Genomic DNA, 27,005 nt, shown 5'->3' with positions numbered 1-27,005 from the left:
ATCATGGTTGACTACATGGGAGTTCAGCGACATAGCCATTACGCTAACTGCTGGTCCCAATTTTATTTATTTTTATTAGTTTTTTTTTTTTTTTTAATTTGCACATGTGCGCTCACCAGAGAGAGAGAGAAAGAAAGAGGAAGAGTGAGAAAGCAAGTCACCAGGTCTAGGACTCAATCTGCAGTTGGCCTTAACCACCACACCATCTTCTGGCCCCAACACATGTTATTTTTCAGTCACCATGATCATTTAAAACTCTCTTCCTAAACAAGTAATATTGCGTGTCATCACCTTGAAGGTTAAAATATCCAGGAAATGGGATTAATAGAATCAGAATGAAAACGACATGTGCAAAAAAATAAAACTATAAAACTTATGACAATTCAAAATTGTATTATCAATGCTCTAAAATATTAAAAATGCAAAATAAAATGTAAAAATAATTTGTTTTTATAAAAAGAGTGTTGTACCTGTTATTCTGAAGTTGAAGTGCTTTAGTTTTAGCACCGATGTCATAAATAAAATGCTGTTGGGTAATTATTATTCTATTTTCTGCTGTTGTATTTCCCAAGATGGTGATAACAGGATAACCCATCTGGAGGGTCCACTGATCCATTACTTCTTGTATATTTACATATTTCCCATTCCTTTTTAAAGCCTTTACAATCAAAATTGTATAAATTAGTTTTATAAATATAATTAACTTTAAGCCATTTTCATTTTTACCTTTCCAATTTACCTAAATATGAAAACATTTAAAATAAATGAAGCTGATATAATAGGCTAGTAAAATTAATCTTCTTGCCTTAAGTCAAGCTATACACATATAAGCATATTAATTTTACTAACATTACTGTTTTTATGTAACAGAAAATAAAATATATTGCATTTTTAAAGTAATTCCTAGAAGCATCATTAACCATCCACAGCATATCTAAGGTCACGATTTAATATTTGTTACTCAGATTTCGCATAGAGAAAACATTTCTTTTAACTTTGATGTTTATCTCTTTAGTATAATGATCTGACATCACAGTAAATGTATATTTTAGAATTGTTGTCATGTTTAAAAATAGGTAAGATAATTTTTACTACCATTTATAGTTAATGAGAATTGAAAAACCCTTATCTTCATAATATATTACATCCAAAGTAAAACAAGAAAGCAATACAAGGAAAAGGGAAACATAAAAAGTAAAAAATTTTCAGTGTTAATAAAAGTTATGAATGTCTTATAAACTCAATTCAAATATTCAGATAGAGGTTTTGATAATTAAGCTTCCTATACTTTACCTCTGAGAAGGTATTCCAGAGATCATTTCTGGCTGCATTGCCATACTTATGAATGGTTAAATAATCCTACAAGAATATAAAATTGTAATTACATTTCAAAGGTTAAACAATTACCAGTAAATACATTTATTTCTAAATTCAACGAGCCATTTCCATTTATGGAACTGCATTTATACAAAGAGAAAGACATGCAAAAGGATGAACAATCTCAATTTTAAATATTCCAAGGAGATTCAACTATAGCATCTTTCCTAATTAAGTCATCAAACAATATTAATCTCTTAAAAATGATTTTCAAAGCCATAATCACTCCTTGTGGATTTCCAGGGTCAAAGATCTTCCTCTAATTGAGCAAGTCAACCTAAACCAACTTCTAAAGAAAATACCTCTGCAGTAAAATATTTAGGGGAAACTTTTCCATCAGTCTTGTGCTTTAAAGTATTACAAAGTATTTTCTTTCATGGTAGAAAAAAAAAAAATACACCTGGCTCATATATGCTGATTGATACTTGCGGGCTTGGTAAGAGGTATTGTCAAAAGACACCTTTTCAGCCCCATCCCTGCAGCTTACAGATGCCACCATTCCATGCTAAGATCACACAAGAGGCATGCTAAAGCCATTTGGGTGGCACTGGATCAATTCCCAGCTCACATTGAAATCTGGGTTTTCCTGTAGTCCTACCTACTTGGAAAATAGAGGTCGCACAAAACAGTGAGATCCTGTCATTAAATAAATAGTATTTTTTCCACAGTTTCTCTCCAGTTCTGTAGTTTTTCTATAAATGAGAAACTGCCTATTAATAAACATTTAATTCCAAGAATTTAAAACACACATTAATACTTAATTTTTCTTTTAAAAAAGGTCATTCTTAAGTTTGTTTATTGTTTTTGCTAAGTAGGACTTCCCAATTTACCATCTTCACCTTGGTAGTTAAACCTCTACACTACTGACGTGTTTCACACCTTGCCCTTCTAAGAAACCTAATTTGTCTCATCGTCACTGTGTTATTTAGTTATGGCTATTGGCCTTTTTTTTTTTTTTTTTTTTTTTTTGCTTATTTCAAAGTGGAAAAACTACTAAAAAAGAGAATTTTATATTGTCATCTCTATAACATGCAGGTAAAAGACAGAATCCTAATTTATACCAAATTACTGAAACTGAAAAAAAAAATGCTGACTCCTTTGAGCACTTGATGCAGAATGGGGGACTTTGGGGATAATTAAAGTTGGGAAGCAAATTTTCTAACGTACAAATTGTAGCACCTGTGACAGACTCAGCTTTTGTTGGCAACTCACAGCACAGCAAGGGGCAACTCCCACTTAATCAGGCACCTAGCTATACACTGTCCAAACCAACTCAGCAGCCACGAATTCATCACCGTCATCAGGTGTTATGAATAACTTTGTTGGAACAATACACCCTGAATAAGCAATATGAATCAGAGTTTGGCTTTGAACATGCCATATGAGGCTTTTTAAATAGGAACCCAGGGAAGGGGGTTTAAATAGATTTTTTTTAGATTTAACTTTTTAAATTATTCTTTATGATTTTTAACACCCAAATGAATCAATTTTAAAACAGTGGGACTTACTAAATACTAATTCACGTTTTATTTCAGTGATGCTATAACAAAACATATTACAATTAGTACTGGTTGTTCTGCTATGGGTTATGCTACCAGGCAAGACAAAAGGGTAACAAAGGGATAATTAGAGGTTGAACACACATCGGCAGTTTTCTTCTCACAGACCACAGAAGTCTATTCATGATAGAAGCTGAGGTCATCTTAGTATTTCCCATCGACCTGAGTTCTTGGCTTCCTCTCCAGCTCAGAATAAGGTTCAAATTTTCATCTCAAGCAGGCTGAGATGGCCATTATCCAGGCTTAAACAGCAACTCTCAACTCGCCTGCTTCAGTATTCAGAAAAGAGCATGTCTTCTTAGATGCTCGACAGTCTCAATATTCATGGTACTGGAATTCTACATATGTCAACTCTTTTGTCAAAAATAAACGTTTCCTCCTATCGATGACAACATGTATAGTATTCTCAAGAGGATTGGTCTGGGATGTATTTCATGTTGGGTAAATTCTCTTTACAAGCCAAATGATGCATAGCAATCGAATGTTAAAAAATAATTAAAAATTGAATAAAGTATTTAAAAAATATGTCACAAAAAATAAGCTAACAGGGAACCAGCAGTTAACGTAATGGCTATGTCACTGGACTCCCACATAGTCAACCGCGGTTCGCGTCTCGGACCCGGTGGCTTAAAACTCACGCCGGGCACATGTGCGTGCATCCCCAAGATCCCGAGAGGAGAATGGAGGAGAAGGGATTGCGGCGTGGCCATCCCCCCTGGGGGGTGATTTCTCGCTTTCTGTCTCTATGTCTCTCTCTGTCTGTCTGGCGAGCACACGCGCCCTATAGCGAAAAAAACCTCTCCAAAAATAAAAAAAAATAAGCTAACAGAAGGGAAAAAACAAAAGCACCTTTATGCCCTTGATAATGTCTCACAAGTGAGTAAAAGAAAAACAAGCACATGTATCTGTCACTGCATTGTTGCCAGAAAAAATTGAAATGTTTTTCAATAATAGAAATGAAAATACATTGGGATTTATTTCTACAAATAATTCTATATGGCAGTAAAAGTAATTACATTAGGGCTAAAAAGTAACAATAAGTCTTCCCTTAGTTATTTCCGCCTTTCTTTTTGCACAAAAACACTCACATCCTGATTTTTTAAAATTCTTTTTCTTTGCAAAATTACAAAGGCACTTAAAGGATAGTGTGTGTGTTTTAATAACTGATCGTTTATTCATTCATTCCACAAAATGCATGGCGCATTTAGCAGGGGCCAACTTTCTGGTGCTAGGGAAATAAGGTGAAGAAAGAAGAAACCGTGAATACTAAGATGTGACTCGTGCAGGAAGATTTCTGGAACGGAATCTGTCAAAGTCCTGGTACAACAGCCATTCGGCAAAGTGAATTCAAACGTTAGGTCTGAATGACTGATTAAGAAGATTTTCAGCTCCTTTCAAACCTGTAAGTAAATGAGTATGGACATGTGTGCAGGTAATGAATCTGAAATGAAGTCCATGCTTATGTTTCTGTGTATAAAAATCAATCAAAGACATTATGACATGAAACAGAAGAATGTTTCAAAACATACGAACTAAAAAAATTGTAGGCTCTCTAGAAGAGGTATTTCAGAAATAATGAAGTTATTGGGAACCAGCAGTTAGCGTAATGGCTATGTCGCTGGACTCCCATGTAGTTGACCACGGTTCACATCCCGGACCCGGTGGCTTAGAACTCACGCGGAGCGCGTGTGCGTGCGTGCCCAAGATCCCGAGAGGAGAATGGAGGAGAAGGGATTGCGGAGTGACCATCCCCCTTGGGGGGTGATTTCTCGCTTTCTGTCTCTATGTCTCTCTCTTGTCTGTCTGGCAAGCGCACGTGCCCTATAGCGAAAACCTCTCCAAAAAAATGAAAAAAAAGAAATAATGAAGTTATTAAAAAGGATAAAACAAAAATGTTCTATTGGGAGGTACCTTATCCTTCTCTGTCTTTCTCTGTCTCTCTCTCTCTCTGTCTCTCTCTCTCTAAAAAGCCCCCACATACTCACAATTAAGAAACAAAATAAAGGATGACCACTAGAAGATTCTTAAGGGATATAAAAAATAATATAGACTGATTAATGATTAAAATTGTATTAAGCAAGAATATATTCTGATCTATCTAGCTCTAGAAAGACACAGCATAGCAGGTAGTTTAAAGTACAGTAACAGGAGTCTCAGTCTTGGCTCAAATTCAAGATCCCACACTCTAGCTGCATGATCCTTGGCAAACTGCATAAACTCTTTCTGTCTTCACATCTATGAAATGGGGCTAATAAAAGTACAGCTGCATATAGATAGTTTTTCCGAGAGTTAAATATGTACAGTGTTTGAAGAGTGAAGAGTGCCTGGTGTGCTGTGAACATTCAGTAGATATTAGCTGTTATAATCTTTCTAATATCACAGGCAATGAGAAAACTGAGTAACAGAAAGAAACACACTGCTAATAGTAATAAAGAAGACGTCGCATGAAAACAATAACTGCCTCCTTTTTTAGTTCAGTGTGCATTGCTTTCAACTTTTATCTCATTCAATTCACACAGTATGATTTAAATGTTATTGGAACACCGCACGTCAAAGATGCAGTTCACATCCAAACCTCGTACCTGCACACACCACGGCCTATCCTAATCCTATGTGCCAGATGGATAACTGAGTCACATTCACAACAAAAATTTGGATGCATTTCCTTCAGGAATCCTTTTCTGCCCATTCCAATTTCCTTCCTAATCCTGTCAAATAACTCTCTTATATGCTCGCACATTACATGACGTAAGAGCTTTATCACACGGTATTGTAATGGCCTATTTATTAGTTTGGCTGCTTGCATAGTCTGTAAATTTTAGGCTTGAGTAAAGACTTGGTAATTCCTATTACCATCGTTTAACCAGCATCGTTGTGTCCAGCCTAGCGCGCGGATACTCAATATACATGTGTGTGTGTGATTTGCCTTTCCTTACACAAAGTTGAAAGGTCAATCCATTATCATTGTTTGCATGCCATGTTCTTCCACCAAGTCTCCTTTCTGATAATAACTGACAGTGCAGAAAACAGAGATTTCTTATATCCATCAGACCCCCCCAACATGTCACATGCAGAGACCAACAAAGGACAGAGTTCATTATTTCAGTGTGTATTTGCCAGATACGTAACTCCCATGATAGACGCAATTGCATAGGATGTCATCAAGACTGTTAACCACTGCCTTTGAAACCGTTTTTATTTTATTTCCTTTGCTAACAAGTGATATGGTTCATAACATTTCACGTATAAAAGCCAAGGAGATAATAAAGACAAGTGGGAAAGAAAAAAAAAAGATCAAACTAAGGAAGTAAAGCTCTATTATCTGTTAAGAGTTACATGAAAATAATTATGAGTTACTTGCTCTCCTATTAATGAGTCCTTCAGCATGCTAGGACAGAGCAGTAACCACACAAACGGTTATTCCTCAGGCCATGGAGGGATGGTTTAATAAAAACTGTATGATTTGGTTTATGTGTGTTTAGATGCAAGTAACAAAGAAGTTCACCAGAATGACTTTTTAAAATTATATGATCTGTTACTTACATTCAGTAAGTAACTATTCTTTCTGATTATAAGTAGGTAGGACAGAGCTGTAGCCACGTTTGTGTAGAATTATTTTGTTCCTGCCCTTACCTATGTCTTTGCTTCAACCTTGGGTTTGTGGTTAGTTGGTAGCATAAATCTCAAGTACCACATTCAGGCATGACATTATACAAAGCAAAGGGAATTTCTTCCTGAAAACTCCTTTTAAGAATCAAGAAACCGTTCCCCTCAAATTCTATTGGGGACTCTGCATTTTCCTCATTTGTCACAATTGTATCATGTGACAAAAACAATGTTTAGAAAAACCTGTTCCTTGGGACCAGTAGTTAGTGTAATGGTTATGTCGCTGGACTCTCATGTAGCAGACCATGCATGGTTCAAGTCCCAGATCTGGCGGCTCAAAACTCACACAAGATGCGTGTATGTGCAGGCCCAAAATCCCAAGAGGAAAAGGGATTGTGACATGGCCATCCCTCCTGAGGGGGTGATTTCTCTCGTTCTCTCTCTCTGGTGAGCACACGAGTCCTATAGCAAACATCTCTCTCAAAAAAAAAAGAAGAGAAACATGTCCCTATAGTTTATGGAAGCAGTATTTTGAGATTTATACAAGGGAGGAGGGGAGTCAGTCTTCTGAATTATAGGGCTGTTCACAACTTGAACAAAATCAGAACTCATTAATGAGGACAAAAGGATAAGCCAGTCAGTCAATAGTGTAGTGGTCAAAGCATCTGGGTCCCACATGGACAGCTACATAGTTTGAGTCTTGGATGTGGGGTTTCAGAAACACGCTGGAGCATATGTGAGTGCATGCTCACAACTCCCAAAAGAAGTAAGAAATGGAGGAGAGGAATTGTGGCATGACCGTCCTCCATGGGGTTGCTTTCTCACTCTCCCTCTCTCTCTCTCACTCTCTCACTCACTTTATCTCTCCAGCAAGTGCAGCTGCTCTCTGGTAAAATTAAAAAAAAACAAAAAAAAACAAAAAAAAAACAAAAAAAAGGCAACGGGTTGGGGTGTGGCCTACTGGCTGTTGGTAGATCACCAAAAATGTTTTCTCCAATAAAAAGCAGACAAGAGTTTGGATATCAGCGACACTAAGAAGTAGGATGCCCTCTACTTTTAAAGCTATTCTAGAAAATGCTAGATAAATTCTAGCATTGATTTTTCTGACTATGTGACAAGAAGGCTGAAGCATGGGTTTGAAATACTGTTGCTTTCTATCAAGAATAATTGTACCTCAAAAATTCATAGTGGGCATTTGTCACTTTTTGGCTTTCCAGAATTTAAACACCAGTTTTATACAGGGAAAATAACTCACTACAGAATCTGCAAGGAAGGCAAGGATTCTGTCTCCCACTATTGAAATGAAAGGGAAATAATACTCAATACTCCCTCTCCACTTTCCCCACAACTAGAGCTGTGCCCCGGCCTCACAATTGTCTGAAGCTGCCTTGGTTCTTACTATCTGTTTTGAAGCCTTTCTTGCCATTCTATGGACTACCCTATATCTTTCCAAGAATTGCTTTCTGCTTAAATCTCTTAATCTCTTTAGCCAGTTTGCTTTTGTTGCTTACAACCCCAAACCCCAAACCCTGAGTGATACACCACTCATGCTTGATAAAACAAAGCAAACAAAGACCACTTTAAATTATCCCGGTGATTAAAAAATAGAAAGAAAGAAAGAAAGAAAGAAAGAAAGAAAGAAAGAAAGAAAGAAAGAAAGAAAGAAAGAAAGAAAGAAACAACCTTTTGCAATTGACACAAAATAAAAAACAAAGAACAGCAAGTTTTATTTAATAAGTCTGCTGACCTTTTGTTATACTATGAAGAGTAGACATGGGGAAATATGTATATTTAAATTTTAAAATAAAGAGAGTCAGGCAAGAAGGCGAGAGAACAAGGTTAAAATTAAAATAGAACCATAAAGATCCACAGACAAAGGTGCACATAGAGGAACAAACACAACAAAAAAGTAAAAGTATGGAAAGTAGAGCTTCCAGAGCAGGAGCTTTTAAAGTGGGAACCATAAGCTCTGAACTTAAATATCTGTAGGTATGTACATTACTAGAGTAAGATGATCTTAAAAGGATCCATAAACAATAAAAGCAGATAAAAAGTGCCAGATCACAACAATGTCACAGGAGCGTTGGAGAAAGTCCATTTTGAGCCTGGTTCCTGGACTTCAGACGATTTTACTTCCCTGACCTTGAGAAACAGAAGCAGGAGACTGAAACACTAACAGATGACCAACTAAAACAAAGAAAGCGAGAACACAGCCCAAGATACTTACTTTGTTTAACACTTGCGGAATGATTGAAAATTGTGAGATTCAGTCCAAATGAGCAGCAAAGCATTGAGCGAGGTTTATTTTAAAAATAGATTATTTACACTTTCATTCTATTAGAGAAGAGCCAAAGATGTAATTATTGGGACTAGCAGTTAACGTGATGGCTATGTCATTGGACTCCCACATAGTCGACCGTGGTTCACGTCCCGGATCCGGTGGCTTAAAATTCATGCCAGGCACGTGTGCATGTGTGCCCAAAATCCCAAGAGGAGAATGGAGGAGAAGGGATTGTGGCGTGGCCATCCCCCGTGGGGGGTGATTTCTTGCTTTCTGTCTCTCTGTCTCTCTGTCTGGCGAGCGCATGTGCCCTATAGCAAAAACCTCTAAAAAATAAAAATTAAAATTAAAAAAGTATATGTAATTATTGAAACTTTTCTGTATTATCAATTTATAGTAAGTTTGTAAGAAGAAAACCTAGTATAATAGGATTCATTACTAAACTTTTCAAGGTATGGCAGTTTCAAGCTATCAAACAATTAAACAAAAGTTAGAAAAATGACATTTAGGAAAACAAGCTATTTGAAGAGACAGAGAATAAGAGTTGAAAAAGTCAATCAATTGTCATCATTTGCATGCCATTCTGATTCTGATTTTTTTAAATATGTGCTTACCCTAAGCTTTACTCCAGAAGTGATATGTTTAAAGGTGGTAGTTCTCAGACATTTCTCTCAGAAGTGAAGTCATTTTGCATTTTTTAAAAATCCATTATCCCAGCTAATGAATGTAAATTTTATAACAATCAGAATTCTTTCCTCGCTAGTTGCTAAATATAGCAGAAAGCCAGAACATTTTAAATCAAAACAACCTGCCAGCATATGAAAGGGTTTTCTGTTTGTTTTAAATTATAGACAATGGCATATTCTCACACCACTTTTGTTTTTAAATATCTCTTATGCAGTAATTATAGATCATGCTGTTAATGCTTCAACATGCAGGCACAATAGCATCGTTACAACGTTGCCACTGTTGATTTGTACCATATTCTAGGATAACCGGACAGGGTTCTACACCCATCAGTGAAATAGTGAGACTGTAATGGTACACAGGCGTGTTCTGGGGTACTAAAATACCCCCACCTCTCACTTTTGTTGCTAGCCTGAAGTCATACCAAGATATAAAATGAATCTATTGGTAAAACTGAAGTTTGTAAATTGCTTTTTCTAAATGTCCTGATAAAAGGTTTTGCTCACTACAAACTCAACAAAATAGATACATTATATCCTGGTTCATAACAATGTACTGCCTGTTATAAATCAAGATGCTCACTGATTTTAGGAATATAGACTAAATTTCATTCTCTATCTCTTCTTGCTCAGCCCCAGTGCTGGAGACTAGGTAGGAAAAGGATATAATTTATGTGAGAAAGCAGTGTGCATATTCAGAAAAATTAGATAAGAATCCAGCCTGATACTTACCAGTTATGTGATCTTGGGTAAAGTATCTATTTTCTCTAAGCCATAATTTCTTCAATGAAAAATGTAAATAATATAGTTACATTGTTGCTTGAAAAGAGGGCACAGAAGTTGACAAAGCAAATGAAGCACTTTAGCAAATGCCTACCACACTAAGAATGCAACAAATGTATTTTATATTATTATTATTATTATTAGGTTGTCAGGAAAGTCATGATGTATTTTTCTATGTTTTTCCAAGCAAAAATCGTCATGACTTTCCTGATGATCCAGTATGATTTATTTTAGTAGTAAGCTTAATAGATAAAAAAAAATCAAGGGTCAGCATCTTCAACTTGCCTTTTAAAAGAAGCTAAAATGTTCCAGAAGTCCAGTAGGGAAATTGTATAGAGTAATCTGAGGGGAAAAAAAAAAAAAGGCTTGGAGAAAAAAATATGAAAGAAAAGAAAGAAAAAAAAAATCCAGAAAGACAAACAAGAAAAAATGATGAGACAAAGCTTCTCTAAACTTGAAAAAAGTTTAGAAGATTTCCCTCTAAATCAAGAAAGAAAAAGACTCTTGAATAGATCCTCAAATTGTGGAGGCTAGCATGTTTTTCACAGAGCTCTACAGAGGCCATGGATGGATGGCTCACAGGATAGATGCACTAACTAATTAAACTCATCAGCACAAAAGAGACATACCCACGTTGGTCCTGGGCCATGAGGCCATGAACTTTTAGGTAACCAGAAAAATTTGGAAAAGATATATACCAAACTCAAGTACCATCTCCACTTCTTTTCCATCAATACACTCCATTGAACCAGTCAAATGCATATACTCTGAATGAGACCACAGGGCTCTTTCCCATGTGTTCTGTACCAAAAAGTTTCCATGAGACATTCTCATATGAATAGACATGGCGTAAGGAGATTCAGTAAGGGCAATTTAAATTTCTCATGTGCTTAAAAGCATGAATTTTTTTTTTATTCAGTGTTAAAATCATAGTGCTTTGCTAATACATCATTTACTGTTATTTTTATTAATGGGAAGTATTTGTAAATCAGATCCTTCCTGACTTTGCTTCCCTGATTATAGAAGTTATATTTCATGGTCCATCGTAATCAATTCCCTGGCAGATAGCCTCATCTTCTTTGTAGCTCTGTCCTCAATTATACTATAATAGCTTGGCAAAAGCCCAAATCCTGGATGAATTTAAGTGTTTGTTTTCTTCAAATGCACACTCAAAGAGCTGACTATCACAGGAGAATATCATGCAGTTCAGAAGCTTAGATTTATTACAAATTCACGATCACTGAATTCAAACAGGAACTCAGAGCTCTGAGGAAGTGCCTTCCTCCTCTTCTCAATTCCCAATCAAACTTCTCCACCTTCCACCCTTACGTCACTTTTATTCAGTGACTGAATAAAAATGTCCCCCAACAAAGAAAATCCTAGACTCAGATAGCTTATCTGTTGAATTCTACAAAACCTTTGAATGAGAACAAATACCAATTCTTCTCAAACAATTTTTTAAAAAATTGAAGTGGAAATAACCCTCCAAAACTCATTCTACAAGGCCACATTGACCTGATTCTAAAATCAAATACACACAAAAATAAAGAAAACTCTAACCAATGTCCCTCATGGACAAAAATGTAATAATTCTCAACCAAATACTAGCAAGCGAAGTTCAACAATACATCAAAAAGATAATATACCTTGATCAAGTGGCTTTTACCCCAGAAATACAAGAATTGTTCAACACATGTCAACTCATAAATGTGATATAAAATCAATAAGTACCTTTATTTTGTATCTCCACTAAATAAAGGCCATATATGACAAACCCACAGCTAAGCTTGGAGAAAAAGCTTTCATGTTTTCCCATACTGAATAGAAATAAGAACTGGAAAAAGAGAAGGACAACCACTTTCACCACACTTATTCACTAAAAAAAATCACATTATACCCCAGAAATATCTACAACCACTATGCTAATAAGGCAGACAAAAAGTCCTTTATTTCTTCAAAGACCAGTGTCCCAGTTGTCTCCTACTTATCCAACTTTATCAAGCTTGTCTTCTCCTGAATCTTCCTCTCCTGAACCAATACAGCTAGTGCTCATCTTTAAAAACAAAATACTTCTTTATTCTTTTCTAACCACTGACTTCATTTTCTGCCTCCTTCCTTGGCAAATTTGTTTAAAATTTTATTTTACATACCCTGTCTCCACTTATACATTCCCATTCACTCTTTAACACTTCCTCCTGAAACCAGTACATTTGCAGGCAACCAAAAGGAACACTTTCAAGTTTTATCTACTCCACCTCACAGCTGCATTTAACTTTGTCAGCCATTTTCTGTTTTTGTCTTGGTATCACTGATATAATGTCCTTGTTTTCTGCCTGCCTTGCCAGCTGTTCCATCTCAGTGTCATTCACAGCCTTCCCATTCCAACCCCCAGTTGTTACGTCATTCAGAAATTGATCTCAGGATTTTAATCCAGAATATTTTATTTATTAATTTACTTACTTACTTACTTAGTTTTGCTACAGGGTACGTGTGCTTGCCAGAGAGAGGGAAAACCAGAAATCACCTAGGTCTGTTTAATTCCACCTTCACAAAACATTTGGACTCCATCTAAGTCTCTGTATATCTATAAACTGTGTAAACCTCTATAATCTCTTAACTGAATAAAAGGAGCATAAAAATATCTTCCTTAATTATTTGCCCAAATCACCTCTTGATATGCTGTCTGCCCTAATCCCAAATCAATTATTGTAGTTATCCAGAGAGCTGTTTAAAATATAAATAGAGCCATATCACATCCAGTTGGAAACTGTTTAATAGCATCCCACTGCATTCAAAATTAAATCCCCCCCAAATAATACAGTCTAAATCTACTTGGGCATTGCACAATGGGCTGCTACTCACCTCTCCTCCCTCAAGTCTTGCTCTTATCTACCCTCTCACCTACACCAGTTCCTTTTTTCCTTGAACCTGCGCTGTTCTTTGCATCTACCTTTGCACATGCTCTTCCTTATTCCTAGAATCACTCTCCACTCCAGCTCTTTCTCATCCTTCAACCTCAGTGTGCATGACTTCAAAGAGTCTCTAAATACACAATCTACAGTTGTTCCCCCCCACGCACCCATTTCGGTCTCTCACAGCACCCTGGTTTTTCCTTCCCAAAACCAATCATGTTGAATAAATATGTATTTGTTCTTTTCTATATTCATTTTGTGTCTCCCTTATTTTACTTGATTCATGAGAATAGGAGCTGTATCTGCTGTGTACAGCATGCCCTGAAGATTTGGTGCTTATCATGGTGTCTAACATAAAGTAGGTGCATAACAAGTATGTGTGGAATAAATGAATGATTGAATATGTCTGAGGGTGGGCATAAAACTAAGCAAAGCTGGTGAGGAAAGGAAAGCATAGTTTCAGTTTGTTAGCACAAAGCATTAGGAAATATTTTAGGAACCAGCAGTTAGCGTAATGGCTACGTCACTGGACTACTATGTAGTCAATTGTGGTTTGAGTTCCGGACCCTGTGGCTTAAACTCATGCCAGGCATGTGTGCATGCCCAACATCCCGAGAGGAGAATGGAGGAGAGGGGACCGTGGCATGGCCATCCCCCCGCCCCCCGGGGTGTGATTTCTCGCTTTCTGTATCTCTGTCTCTGTCTTTCTGGTGAGCACACGCGCCCTATAGCAAAAACCTCTCCAAAAAAAGAATAAACAAATAAATAAATATTTTAACACAAAAATGGCTTCTTGTTCTAAACAGAAAGAAAAAAAAAAAACTGTAAAGTATCACAGAGACCACGAGCAGAAAAGAGAAGGTGAATATAGAAAACCAATTGTAAAAGAAAAAATACAATTCACTATAACGAATGAATACCACCTTTTCTTTCTGTCATGCCAACATGGTACACTCTCTTCCACAAAGAGAAATACAGTGGTAGACAAAAGTGGAATTGTGAATGCATTTGAAACTTCTGTTAGCCATGTTCAGAAACAATCGACCAAACAAAAAAGTATGATCCAATGCTGTTTGCTGAGTGTATTATAGAAAGAGAACTTTCAAACTTTACTCCTAGCACTAAATACATGGACTTAAACTTTTGGAGAAAAAAAATGATAATATGCTTTGAGAAATGTATTTGAAGAGATAATAAAAATGTGAGGGAAAAAAAAGTCTATCAGTTTGGATTATTAGTGTTATTTAATAGAAAGCAATGTAGGTACTTACATTTCAAGGAAAAATCTAACTATATTAGGTACATCTAGAGCATACTACTAGTATTGAACTATATAACAGAATAATTAGACTTTATGAAAATATAAGTAATAAGAAAAAAAGATTTCCAATATAAGAGGGATTGTTCTTAGCATCAAAAGTATAACATTGCAAAATAATGTAATTCTAAGTGATTATGTGAACTTTTCAAAAAGAGAGCATGAAATAGGAGAAAACAATAATTGGAAAGAAAAGAATAAAAAAACTGCTGATGCAGGAGCTCAATAGGTTATAAAAAAATTAAAAAAAAAAAAGAATGAAAACTGCTGATGCAGGAGCTCAATAGGTTAGGTGCCTCTAAGGCAAGTTTATTGTACATCTGAACTAGCAATCTAACCAAATGGTAATGCCTACAAAGAGCCAGCTGTTAGATAGGTGTACCCAAGTGTGTGCATATCTACAGATCAGTATGCATTTACACTAACACACTAACATACAAATAGGCATCCATACTAACACAGAAATACAGAGCCTTTCATTAGTTAAATATGTCTAATAATTTCGTATATACATTTTAAGCGAAGTGATCAAAAACATCATTTTATAGTATCAACCCATTTAGCTAAAATGTGTAATATATCTTGAGTCACTAACTAACAAATAAAAGATAACCAATAATTATAAATTTATAAAATCTGCTGATCTGGATAAATGACTGCTGTATGACCAAACAGAGAAAGATGTCTCTAACAATAAGGCTTCTAGTAAATTCTATCAAGTCAGAGGGGTCAGTTAGTGATATTTAAAGCAGAGGCAAAATAATAAAGAGGACTCAATCAGTGCTGTACATAAAAAACATACTTGAAACTGATGAAAAGAAGTTATTCCTTTATGATTCAGAAATATGAATAGCTATTGCTATTTAAGTTTTTAAAGTACTTGCTTGTATTGGAGATGGAACTCTTGAGTCCCAAATCCATGGAATCTTTCCTTACAATTATTTTTTCTATAACATGCTCATTCATTTTAGCTCTTTAATTATGTCTTTAATAAATTAAATGCTAATTAGGCCGATGGGCCAGATGATGGCATGGTGATTAAGGCGGCCGTATCCCACATGGCCAACTATGTGGCTGGAGTCCTGGAATCCACAGCTTGGTAAAAATGTCAGGTGCATATGCATACCCAAAATCTTAAGAGGAGAATGGAGGTGAAGGGATTACAACATGGCCATTGCCCCTGGGGGTTCTTTCTCACCTCCCAACTCTGTCTTTGTCTCTCCTGGTAAGCACATGCACTCAACAGCAAATATGTTAAAACAGTGCTAATTAGGTCTAATCCAATACCTAAAAACAGTAATGATAACATTATTAAATAGTATTATTGAGTAATCACAAAAAATAATTATCACATGTTAACTTTTCTACCTATAGCACATCTAAAATTTCATAGAATTTTAAGTGAAACAGATATTCAAGCAAAAGTGTCTTTGGTCATTCATTTTAGATGAAGCATGATTTTGGTACCATCTGCATAAAAACACAATTCTTTTCAAGGAAATTAACTTTGACACACCTTCTCTGTTTCTCTAGTATTTTCTGACTTTTAATTTATCTGAAAACCTACATGCAAATGTTCTCCCACTAATGTAAGCCTGAAGTCTTCAAATGAAAACTTCGTATACACATGTTAACATATGACATCCAATTGGACTACAAGTTATTGAGTACATAGTTGCTACTAATAATCCCTAAGGCTCTGAGCCCATCATTACCTTCAGGCTATCAGAATTTTATGAGCACAAACCAATAATAATGATATTTCCTTTTTGCTTTTTATCCACACCTCATTGCCTTACATTGATTTGCATAAGCAATTTCCACCCTGATAATTGGAGCCAAACATCTTGTTGTAGGTTACCTTATGGAAAAGAGCAGCTAAATACTAACCAAGAGAAATCTTTCTTTATTCAATCGTATTTTAGATTATGCCAAATTACTCTTACTAGTTGAACAGGAAGGTGACTCACTTTCTGACAAGAATTTCAGGGTCTGAGCTTATATCAAGCTTAACAATGATCTTTTTTTTTTTTAAATTTCAGTTCCCTGGTGTTGATGCATAACAACCTGAAGAATGGTTGCACATCAAATCATTCCAAAAATTGTTTTGTTGGAGAAGAAAAGCAATAATACTATGCACTAATTATTTTTAATAGCTACTGAACCAGTCAATGTTATCTGAGGATTTCATAATTACAACTTTATTTTTTCAGTTTTAGAAAAATCAGAGAAACATAAAGAACATAATTAGGAGGATTAAAACAAATAAAAATTAAATAAATGAGGCCCAGGTATTGTAAAATCAATTCTATCTAAAAGATTCATTCCCTGAATCACTTACCTTAAAGATAAGACTATACTACTTACGTAGAATCAAGATTTGAGCTATAGAAACTTAACCTAAATTATCAGAACAAAGTAAAATAAGTAGCTCTTAATTTACTGATCATATTTATATTTTAACCATAAGCATTACTATACATGGGTGAAAATTAATGTATATACCGCTAAACAGTAAGTACTCTAGAAATAAAAGATGCAAGAATGTTATGCAGTTTTTATCGGGAGGAATTTAGAGGAAGCCTTTAGAGGAACAAGGATGATTTGGGGAATATGTAAAATCACCAAGAATTTCCAGAGAGACAGAAAAAAAATAAGGAGGGAAAAACTGAAGTATATTTATATTCCTGGTACCATGCAGACAAGGGAATTCACTAACACTGGGCACTGAATTACTCTTACTAGTTGAGCAGGAAGTTGACTCACGTTCTGACAACAATTTCATGGTTTGAGTTTCTATCATGCTTCACAATGCTATTTTTTTATAATTTCAGTTCCCTGGTGTTGACTCCTAACAATATGCAGAATGGGACAACATGAAGAGATAAATGAGGTTACCCTTCTTATATTCTACTTCAGTGCTCCACCAGTAAGGACTCTACTCATGCTGTGGCATTATAGTGAACAAACCACATTCAAATAGTGTGAATACTAAATAAACAAGCCTGCAAATGATCTTGCTAGGTTCTACTTCGAGGATGACACCCTAAGAAGGAATCTGGAGATGCTTGTAGACAAAAATGAGAATTACACTAAAGTTAAGAATTACATTACATAGGGAACCAGCAGTTAGCGTAATGGCTATGTTGCTGGGCTCCCACGAAGTTGACCGCGGTTCACGTCCCAGGCCCGGTGACTTAGAACTCACACCGGGCGCATGTGCGTGCGTGCCCAAGATCCCGAGAGGAGAATGGAGGAGAAGGGATTGCGGCATGACCATCCCCCCTGGGGGGTGATTTCTCGCTTTCTGTTTCTATGTCTCTCTGTCTGTCTGGCGAGCGCATGCGCCCTATAGTGAAAAACCTGTCCAAAAAAAAAAAAAAAAAGAATTGCATTACATATAAAAAGTGTAACTTGAACTTGTGAGCAAGGGAGAGTTTTTGCTTACTGTTGACCTGACTATTGCATTTCTCACTGACTCCGTTTAACTCCCAATAGGTAATGTATCATGCAGTTGCTTTTGTAGTCATCATTATCCACTAGAATTACCGCTAGGAGAAAAATCTTGGGCTGGGAAACACATGAGCCTACTTTCCAGATGTCTTATGTAGATTGGTCTTAAATCAAAAGCAATTTAAGAAAACAGCTGCTTAGATTCTTCCTGCTGCATTTACCACATCCCAAGAGGATAGACCCACCTGGGGAGGTGGAATGAGGAGCCAACAGTTGTGACTGTGAAAACCAAAAGTCTGAAGTTCTTCATAAAAAAGGAAAGAGTTATTTGCAATAGTAAGCTCCACTATCTGTTCTCTAACATCTTATGTTGAAATAATAATAACTTTAAAAATGTAAATATTTTAGCTTATGATCAGCACTGATTCACTGATTCAGTTATTGATATAACTAAATAAATTCATTTAAAGAGGAGATGGGAGATTTACCAACCACAGTAAACTAGACTTCATTATAATGTTACTGAAATGTGGTCATTGTTGGTTTGATTTTCCTAATTTACTCCAGTATTTTTCCTTACAATGTATTGGAATAAGTTGGAAATATCATGCTCTAGCTAGAGAAGTACCATATGGTCTTAATGTTAATATTAAGGAAGAAATAAAACAAAATTTAAATCTCATTATAGAATATTATAATATAAAAATAAAAATCATTTTAAATCAAAAGAACAGAGAAATTGTAGATTAAGTGTGTCAAAGTGTTAGCAATTCTCTGCCATTCTTATTACCTCTAGACTTACGCACTGTACGGGCTGAAAGCTGTAATTCCTTGCTTATTAAGTCCACATTCAAGATCAAGAAAATGAAAAGCACACATAAGGGAGATGGAAGGCACTGGAGGAGATGCCACCATTGCTCAGGTAGCTGGGAGCAGGCAATGTCGACTTTGGCAGAAAGGTGCCGATGGCTCCCCAGTACACCGAGAAGGGAGTTAGTTCATTATGATGCCCATTTTTCTTGAAGGCTGGCAGTGGCTTTTCTGACTTACTCCCGTAGCTCTCTCAATAGTTTTAGACATTTCGTATACCCAATGTTAATTCTCTTTTTGCTAGAAATAACTAGAATACTTTTTTTTTTCCTACTTAATCACATACCAGGAGTGGTTATAGTCTCTCAAAGATGGTTATGGACCATTGCTTATCTGTCTTGATTATATTTAAAGGTGGTATCATCACTGATAGAGGCTAAGCACCATGGTAGCTTAAGATTTCAGAGCCAAAGTAGCTTCTCCAGTTATCATCCAATAGTTTTCTAAGCTGAAGAATAAGCTTTGGGAAAAGGGAAGACTGCTTCATTAGAACATTATGGCAGAATAGAGAAGTACAAAGTCTTTGAGAAGAACTGGTTACTTCTGACTAGACTGCAAAGATTACTATAAGAAAACAAGAACCTTGGTGCTTTAAACTTTCAGCTAAAGGTATGGTCAGAGAACCAGAGATCCTTTATGACTATGTGAAGAGTCTTATAACCTTTGTAACAATAAAACCCAAAACCAAACTATAGTTTGAAATTCTTTTTTTTTTTTGGAGAGGTTTTTCGCTATAGGGCGCGTGCGCTCGCCAGACAGACAGAGAGAGACAGAGAGACAGAAAGCGAGAAATCATCCCCCACGGGGGATGGTCATGCTGCAATCCCTTCTCCTCCATTCTCCTCTCGGGATCTTGGGCACGTGTGCACGCGCCCGACGTGCGTTTAAGCCACCGGGTCTGGGATGCGAACCACGGTCGACTACATGGGAGTCCAGCGACATAGCCATTACACTAAGTGCTGGTTCCCTATAGTTTGAAATTCTGAAAAGAAAAATTACAACATGAGTAAATTTAATGGCGTTATTAGGTATTTTATGTGAAAATTAGGTATTGATTGCAAAGTGTGGGACATTGAGTATTGAAATGTATGTCTTGAGGGGCTAGCAGGGGGCATGATGGTTAAGCGCTTGACTCCCATATAGCCAACCACAGTTCGAGTCCCAGACCCCACTACTTGATTTCTAATTTTCCCTCTTTCTCTGTCTATGGTGAGCACACGTACCCTATAGCAAATTGAAATAATAATAATAATAAAATTTAAAAATTAAATAAATAATTCTTTTTTAAAATTTTAGAAAAAGAAATGCAGGCTTTGAAAGTCTACTGAGCCTCCTGCAGCATCGAAGCAGTTTCTCTTATCTCTGAAAAATTGAGTCTCCCCTTGCTTGAATCTCCTATAATGACACACATCAAAGGGGATACTAACTTCCTTGATATCAATCTCTTGTATACCTTAATTGCCATGAGACCCAAAAATGGAGTTTATTTCAAAGGAAAAGTAGAAATTCTGACCTTAGAAAAGGTAATATACACACTGAAATACACCAAGGAATTTCAAAGAGTTCTTAGCAAATGTCTTCTAAGATAACTGTACTTAACGACAAAATGTAAAGTATTTCGAGCAAAATAATGAAAGTGAACAGGTAACTAAAAAGCAAAGGAAAGAGGTCAGGTGGTAGCACAATTGTACTGCAATTAGATCCACATGGCAAGGGCCTGGGCTCATGTGCTAGGACTTCCCTGCACACACCAGGCACATGAGCAAATACCCAGGACCCAGGCTGACTGACACTGGCAGTACACTGCAGTGTAAAGAAACTGGTGTGGTCCTTTTGTCTCTGTCTCCTTTTATCTCTCTGTCTCTCATTGTAATGGAAGGAATAAATACATATTTAAAAGTATATATTTAAGTGCTTTCCCAATACAGGCAAAATAAAACTTATAAGTTTTATTAACTTATTTCTTACCATTAATAAATCTCTTTAACAAGGTTGATCTGCTCTGACTAAAGTTGTAGAGGTTTATACACTAACGGCCATGTAAGTAATCTCAATATTCAGATACTGAGGATTCAAGAACTGGAAAACCGTTGTCCCAAATTAAAGATATCAAATTCAAAGTGTCTAACTAGACAACTGCATTAAGTCAGTCCTAGATTCAGAGACTATGAAAGATGGAAAGACAGAATGCCATCCAATGCTGGCATTTTATCACTGAAAGAGCAGAACCTGAGAGGTTTAGTGATTGGTAGAAAATCTACCATTAATAAGAGATACAAATAAAAATAATTTCCCCCACTTATTTCATTGTCTCACACTTCTCAAAGTAACGATTACTTTTGCAAATGGGTTATGAAAAATATTAGATACTTAGAACTTGCAAAAATATAAAAACTTCTACATTTTAAAGATGTAATACTGATAAGAGGCATCTATAATCCAACAACTCAAGAGTTCAAGAGTGATTCTTTCCAAGCTTCACTTTCAATTAAAACTGAAGCTAACTTATTAGTATCAAAGTGGTATCAAAGACCACTTTTTATGTATGTATATACTATCTATTCTTTTAAATTTTGAAATAAATTATTTAAAATGATTATGCAAGACTGAAGCCATTTAAGTATTAGACAAAATTCAACAAATAAGGGGAATTAGACAAAAATGTATCATGAACACCAAACCAAGCAATGTTGTGATTATTCCATATGAAATGATTTCTATACTTTCTAATAGTGAATCCAATGGTTTGTAAGATTATTAGAAACAAAACTTTCTACAAAAGTCTGTAGAATCTCCTCAAACTCAATACTATATTTTTTAGTTAAAATTTAAAACATATATTATGATGCAATTTATTCTAAGTGGCAAATGTAGTTGTTTCTATACTCAGATATTTTGTAATTTAAATAGAAACAAGAAAGCTACTTCCTCTGTGTATAGACATACAAATATATAGAGGTGTACATATACAGAGACCTCTAAAAGTTTGTGAAAACAAATGGAATTCAAGAATGAGTTTATTTTTGGTGCAAAAAAAATTAAACCCATGCATATTTCTTTTCGTAATACCCATGTTCCATGAGCTTTTTGAAGTCTCCCTTCATATTTATATGTATTTGTAAAATATCTGCCTTGTTCCAAAGGGAGTGTAAGATATGTCTTAAGAATACACAAAATTGCAAGAGAACACAAATTTTAAGTGGATAATAAATCAAGAAGAAACTGCCATTATAGCATTGTTCTTATGTAGAACATGAGGACTATATTTGAACCCCCTCCCCATCAAAAGTTTAAAAAAAGAAAAGAAAGGATAAGAAAAAGAAGTAAGGAGAGAGAAAGAAATAAAAAGAGAGAAAAGGAAAAGGAAGAGAAAGAGAACAGAAGGGAGAGATGGAATACACACACACACACACACACACACACACACACACACACATATATATATGTATATAGCACACGATTTGCAATTTCAGATCATTTATACCTGTAGATCTAGCCCTGGGTCAGTTTGTAAATAATAAACTTCCATTTGTCAACATAGAAATAGCCGTGGTTAATGTAAAAACAATTAATAGATTTTCCAGCAGAAGTAAGTGCTGACAGCCAAGATTAGCTCTTTCAACAACTTGTAAAGCAAGACTCCCTAGAGCCTTGCAGATGGGAAGCATATTAATATCAACTGTGTGACCACTCAGCACCATGACATGAAGTGTCTGTTCAGGAGGTCATCTGCAAAATGTATCCCATACATCTTCATGCGCAGGAGATGATAATTTATCACTTAGACATAGGGATCTACTGTAAACTAATCCAAACTGCTGATGATACACTAAATCAGTTTGAGTGATGAGTATAAATAAAGCTGCAAGCAAAGTACTGAAGGATACAGATCTATCTGATCAATGAGATGTCACAAGGCAAATGAAATGCAATGTTGACAAACAGAGTTCCTCAGTTGAAAATTAACCGAGTCAGTATCAGAGTATAAAGATACACATTAACACAGGATTCGAGTGAAGTTTAATATAATAGAAGTCAGAGGGTATAGTCTGTTTCAGATAAAACAGAAAAGACTTGGTCAATTCTGTAGAGTTCAGTACAAAAGGATGTATTCAAAATTGATATTTTTTGCATAACATAGAAAGTACGACAGAATGAAGAAAAATGTTACAAAACAAGGGACCAGCAATTTGGCGTAATGGTTATGTTGCTGGACTCCCATGTAGTTGACCACGGTTCGAGTCCTGAATCCAGTGACTTAAAACTCACACCGGGCGCATGTGCGTGCGTGCCCAAGATCCCAAGAGGATAATGGAGGAGAAGGGATTGTGGCGGGGCCAAACCCCCCCCCCCGGGGGGTGATTTCTCGATTTCTGTCTCTCTGTCCCTCTCTGTCTATCTGACGAGGCACACGCTTTATAGCAAAACAAAAACGAACAAACAAACAAAAACAACAACAACAAAAAAGAACCTCTCCAAAAAAAGAAAGAAAAAGGTTACAAAATAATAATCCTTTCCAAATAATATAACTTTTACTTACTCAATCTGCCAAGCAAATCCATACACACAGATGAAGGAAAACAATAAAAATTGTACTCGGAAAACGATTTTGCAACTATTTTCTACCAAGAAATCAAATTCAATTTATGTTGCCCTTATGAACATCTAGATATTTTCCGAAACGATCATGCTACAGTTTCAAGGGGGAAAAACAAAGAGTAGGGATAAGTAAGGACATTCCCCCAGATAGTTGATATTCATGGAGGTCACTCTTTGAGAAAAAAAGATTTTCCCAACTATGTGATCAGAATGGAACCTTTATCATGCGGCAAATCGTTTCAATAGATTTGGCTTTTCTGAAGGTGCCCCTAATGGAAGGAGCTGATTAAAGTAAATTTCAACCTCTGCTGGAATAAATCTGTAAAAGTATTTTCTAAGGGAAATTATTCGTCCCAAAATGTATATATATGTTTTCTTTGTTACATTAAGTATAGGTAGTTTGTCATAATATATTTAACTCTTGCTTTGTATTTCATCTTTGAGTTTATTTTGGGTAAAGATAGAATCATACTACTAAAATATGACCTGATCCCAGATGTAGTTTATTTAAATTTTAAAATGAAAAGCTTACTAAGAACAGATAAGATTGATTGCTCTCTCTGTCTTAGCATAATTGTATTTCAGGTGAACATCAATTTACTTTAAAGGACACTTCTAAGTAGCAGAATGCATCATAAATAATTCATCAATCACAGCTACTAGAAACATGATTTACTTCAGTAGATTCAATGGAATAAAATTTGTTTTTTCTATACTTATGTCTGCTTTAAAGAGTTTAATAATCTTCCTTTTTAACATCAATTTTATTTTATTTATTACCATTATTTTTTAATTTCTTATAGGGTACATATGCTCACCAGACAGACACACAGAGAGAGAGAGAGAGAGAGAGTTAAAAAACACTCCACTCAAAACCACCACCACCACCACCACAGTTGTCAAGACTTTGAGCAGGCAAGCGCACATGCCTAGCATATTTTTTTCAAGCTGCCAGATCAAGGACTTGAACTGCATGGAGTTGTCCATGTGGGATCCAACTGCTTTAACTACTATGCCATCTGGCTGACCCAAAACTCTTCCTTTTCAAAGAATCCAGTCTTTGGTTCCACACTTCATACTCCAGATGTACTATGATAAAACTTTGTCTCCCTTGCAAACTAAGGAATAAAATTCTTATTGTAGATGGTTTGGACAAGCTTGCCCAGCCGACATTTAATCTTGCAAGACTGCCATTAAAGTCTCACTTCTCCAGGAAAAAGGAAAAAAACAGTATATTCTAATTGAAATAAAAACTTTTAAATATCTTTGGAACAAACTATATACCAATAGTAAAACAACACAAAAGGTACGTATCTTAAAATTAACCATAAGATTTTCTTAAAAACATAAATCTAGTAAGGCTAGCATAATTTGTTTTCTCATTATGTAAACTTTTAAATGGAAAAATGGAAGGCAGTTTTTATGAAAATCTTATATAGATTATTTAGGATCTGATACATTTGAAAATCAATGCAATTTAGAAATGTATATTAAACATTTTCTAAACTATAACAGTTCAAGTTTTGTCAGTTAATTCAGTCTACCACTTTCATTTGTCATACAGAAAGACATTGCTTAACTTACACATTTTAGAGTTTTTCATCAAATTCAGCAATTCTGTATTAGTAATTTTCCAAGCTGTGAAATATTTTAAAAATAAATACATTGACAAGGAAACATGTAGGAGAAAATACAAAGCATTTTACTTACTTGCAAACCCCTCTGAAAAACTGAATGGCCCATAAAATTAGCCAGCATTCTAATTAAAGCAGCACCCTGTAGAAAAGGTAGTTAAAAAAGAAAAGAAAAAAAAAAATAATTTCAACCAAGGATCATGATTCTAAAATTGTCCAAAATCATTTAAAATTGGTCTGCTTCATTCATGGTAGTCTATTTTTAAAAACAATTAAGAAACAAGAGAATCATGAAAACAATATTCCATTACAAATGACAATTACATTAATTTTTGCTTTGTGCACCTAAAAGCTCTGGGAATGCAAAATTATGACTGCAGAGTGGTAGTCCCCTGGACACAATATCAAAGGGCAATAATAATTCAGTGTTAATCAACATTTTACCAAGAATTATATATTACAAAATTAATATAAATGGTTCTCATACTTGTAAACTTACATATTCTAGTAAAGGTAAAGATACTCATGTTAATATGTCATCATATTAAAATATAGCTTTGGAGTAACAGAGACACTTAGCACACCCCTACTCAACCAAAAATAGGTCAGTTGTAGCCGTGGGAAGTAGAGAATACCAAGCACTCGGATTGCTTGGGTTCAAGCCTTGGCCCTGCTACTTACTATGTTTACTCATGAAAAATTAACTTCTCTATTTCACACTTTTCTGTCCTGTGAAAAGTGGGTAATAATAGTCTTATTTAATGTAGTTGTTCTGGAGCTTAAATTAATTAATACATGTAAAGTAGTTTGAACCAGGTCTGAAAAACAGTAAGGATTTCACGAAGCTTAGCTATCGATATTATTTCAAGATGTTAATTTTTATTTTTACCTCCTATGTATTTATTTTAAAAGCTGGATTTAGACATATTCACACTCAAGTAAAACATATGTGATCAATATAAATATTTGTGGCTATAGGAGAAAACAATTTAAATGGGTCTATATCACCTTGAGAAGCATTATTACAATATTGTAGAACAATGTCAGGATGAAAGATGAGCCTGTCATCCATGTGAAACATTCCTAGTAATGATGGTTAAGTGATCACAAATCTGTATTAATAATACAGGTACTCATTAAGGAGATACCTCAATTCACACCAAACTGTTTCAACTATGAAGCAGTAGCTTATAAGTAGCAAATATCTAAATATAAATGATAACCCGGTTGTGGGGAGGAGGATTCCTTTATGATTACATATTCCACTTCAGACACACTACAAATCCGTGTGCTCCAAGAATTCAGTTCTTATGATGTGTCTCTTTTCAAAAAGCAAATCCTGAGAGTCATGCATACATTCTGCCCAGGCTGGTATTGGACTACTGCAGTCAGTTTAGAAACATAAGAATGAATTTCCATAGTTTGTTACTAAAATTATTTGCTATAACTCTGGGACTTGAATAAGAATACTATTCAGGCTCCATGAATTATCAGGAACTGCGTGTCTCAACAAAATTTCAATAGCCACCAAAACTGCTCCCCAAATCTCATCTCAACAAATGAAGACCTGGAAACTATCATAATTTTATGCCTCTTCTGATATTTTCCTCCATCCCTTCTACCGTTTGCTCTTTCTTTTGTTTCATTCTCTTTATCTTCTGCACATTTGTGTAAGTCCAAAACTCATAAGCATTTATGTCTCAATCTGGGGAGCAGGTTAGAATTCCCTCTAGAACCTATCAGCTCTGCACCTTGAATTTCCTAGACCAGCTCTTCTCCTATACATTCCCCAATCCAATTCACTCACCATAGGGTGGAAACTCAGTTTTTCAGCAAAACTAACCCTTGTCACTTGGGGAGAAAGACTCAGAATCTCAAGCAGTCAACTCAAACTTTCCTTCAGAACAGAATAACCATCTTCAGATCA

At 35.5% G+C, this 27,005-nt stretch overlaps 1 protein-coding gene across 1 annotated transcript in view; it reads right to left on the bottom strand.

Moving 5' to 3' along the window:
• TRHDE (thyrotropin releasing hormone degrading enzyme) overlaps positions 1–27,005 on the bottom strand; it is a 427,616-nt gene that overhangs the window by 98,972 nt on the left and 301,639 nt on the right. Inside the window, exons 8-10 of the mRNA XM_006146207.2 lie at positions 25,155–25,220; positions 1,294–1,359; positions 471–658 (exon numbers count right to left, since the gene is read on the bottom strand). Coding sequence (XP_006146269.1) covers positions 471–658; positions 1,294–1,359; positions 25,155–25,220 — 320 coding nt within the window. The remainder of the gene's footprint in view (positions 1–470; positions 659–1,293; positions 1,360–25,154; positions 25,221–27,005) is intronic.

Source organism: Tupaia chinensis, unplaced genomic scaffold, assembly GCF_000334495.1.
Source record: "Tupaia chinensis unplaced genomic scaffold, TupChi_1.0 Scaffold000168_1, whole genome shotgun sequence".
NCBI classification, from domain to species: Eukaryota; Metazoa; Chordata; class Mammalia; order Scandentia; family Tupaiidae; genus Tupaia; species Tupaia belangeri.
This window is presented reverse-complemented; position numbering and strand designations above follow the sequence as displayed.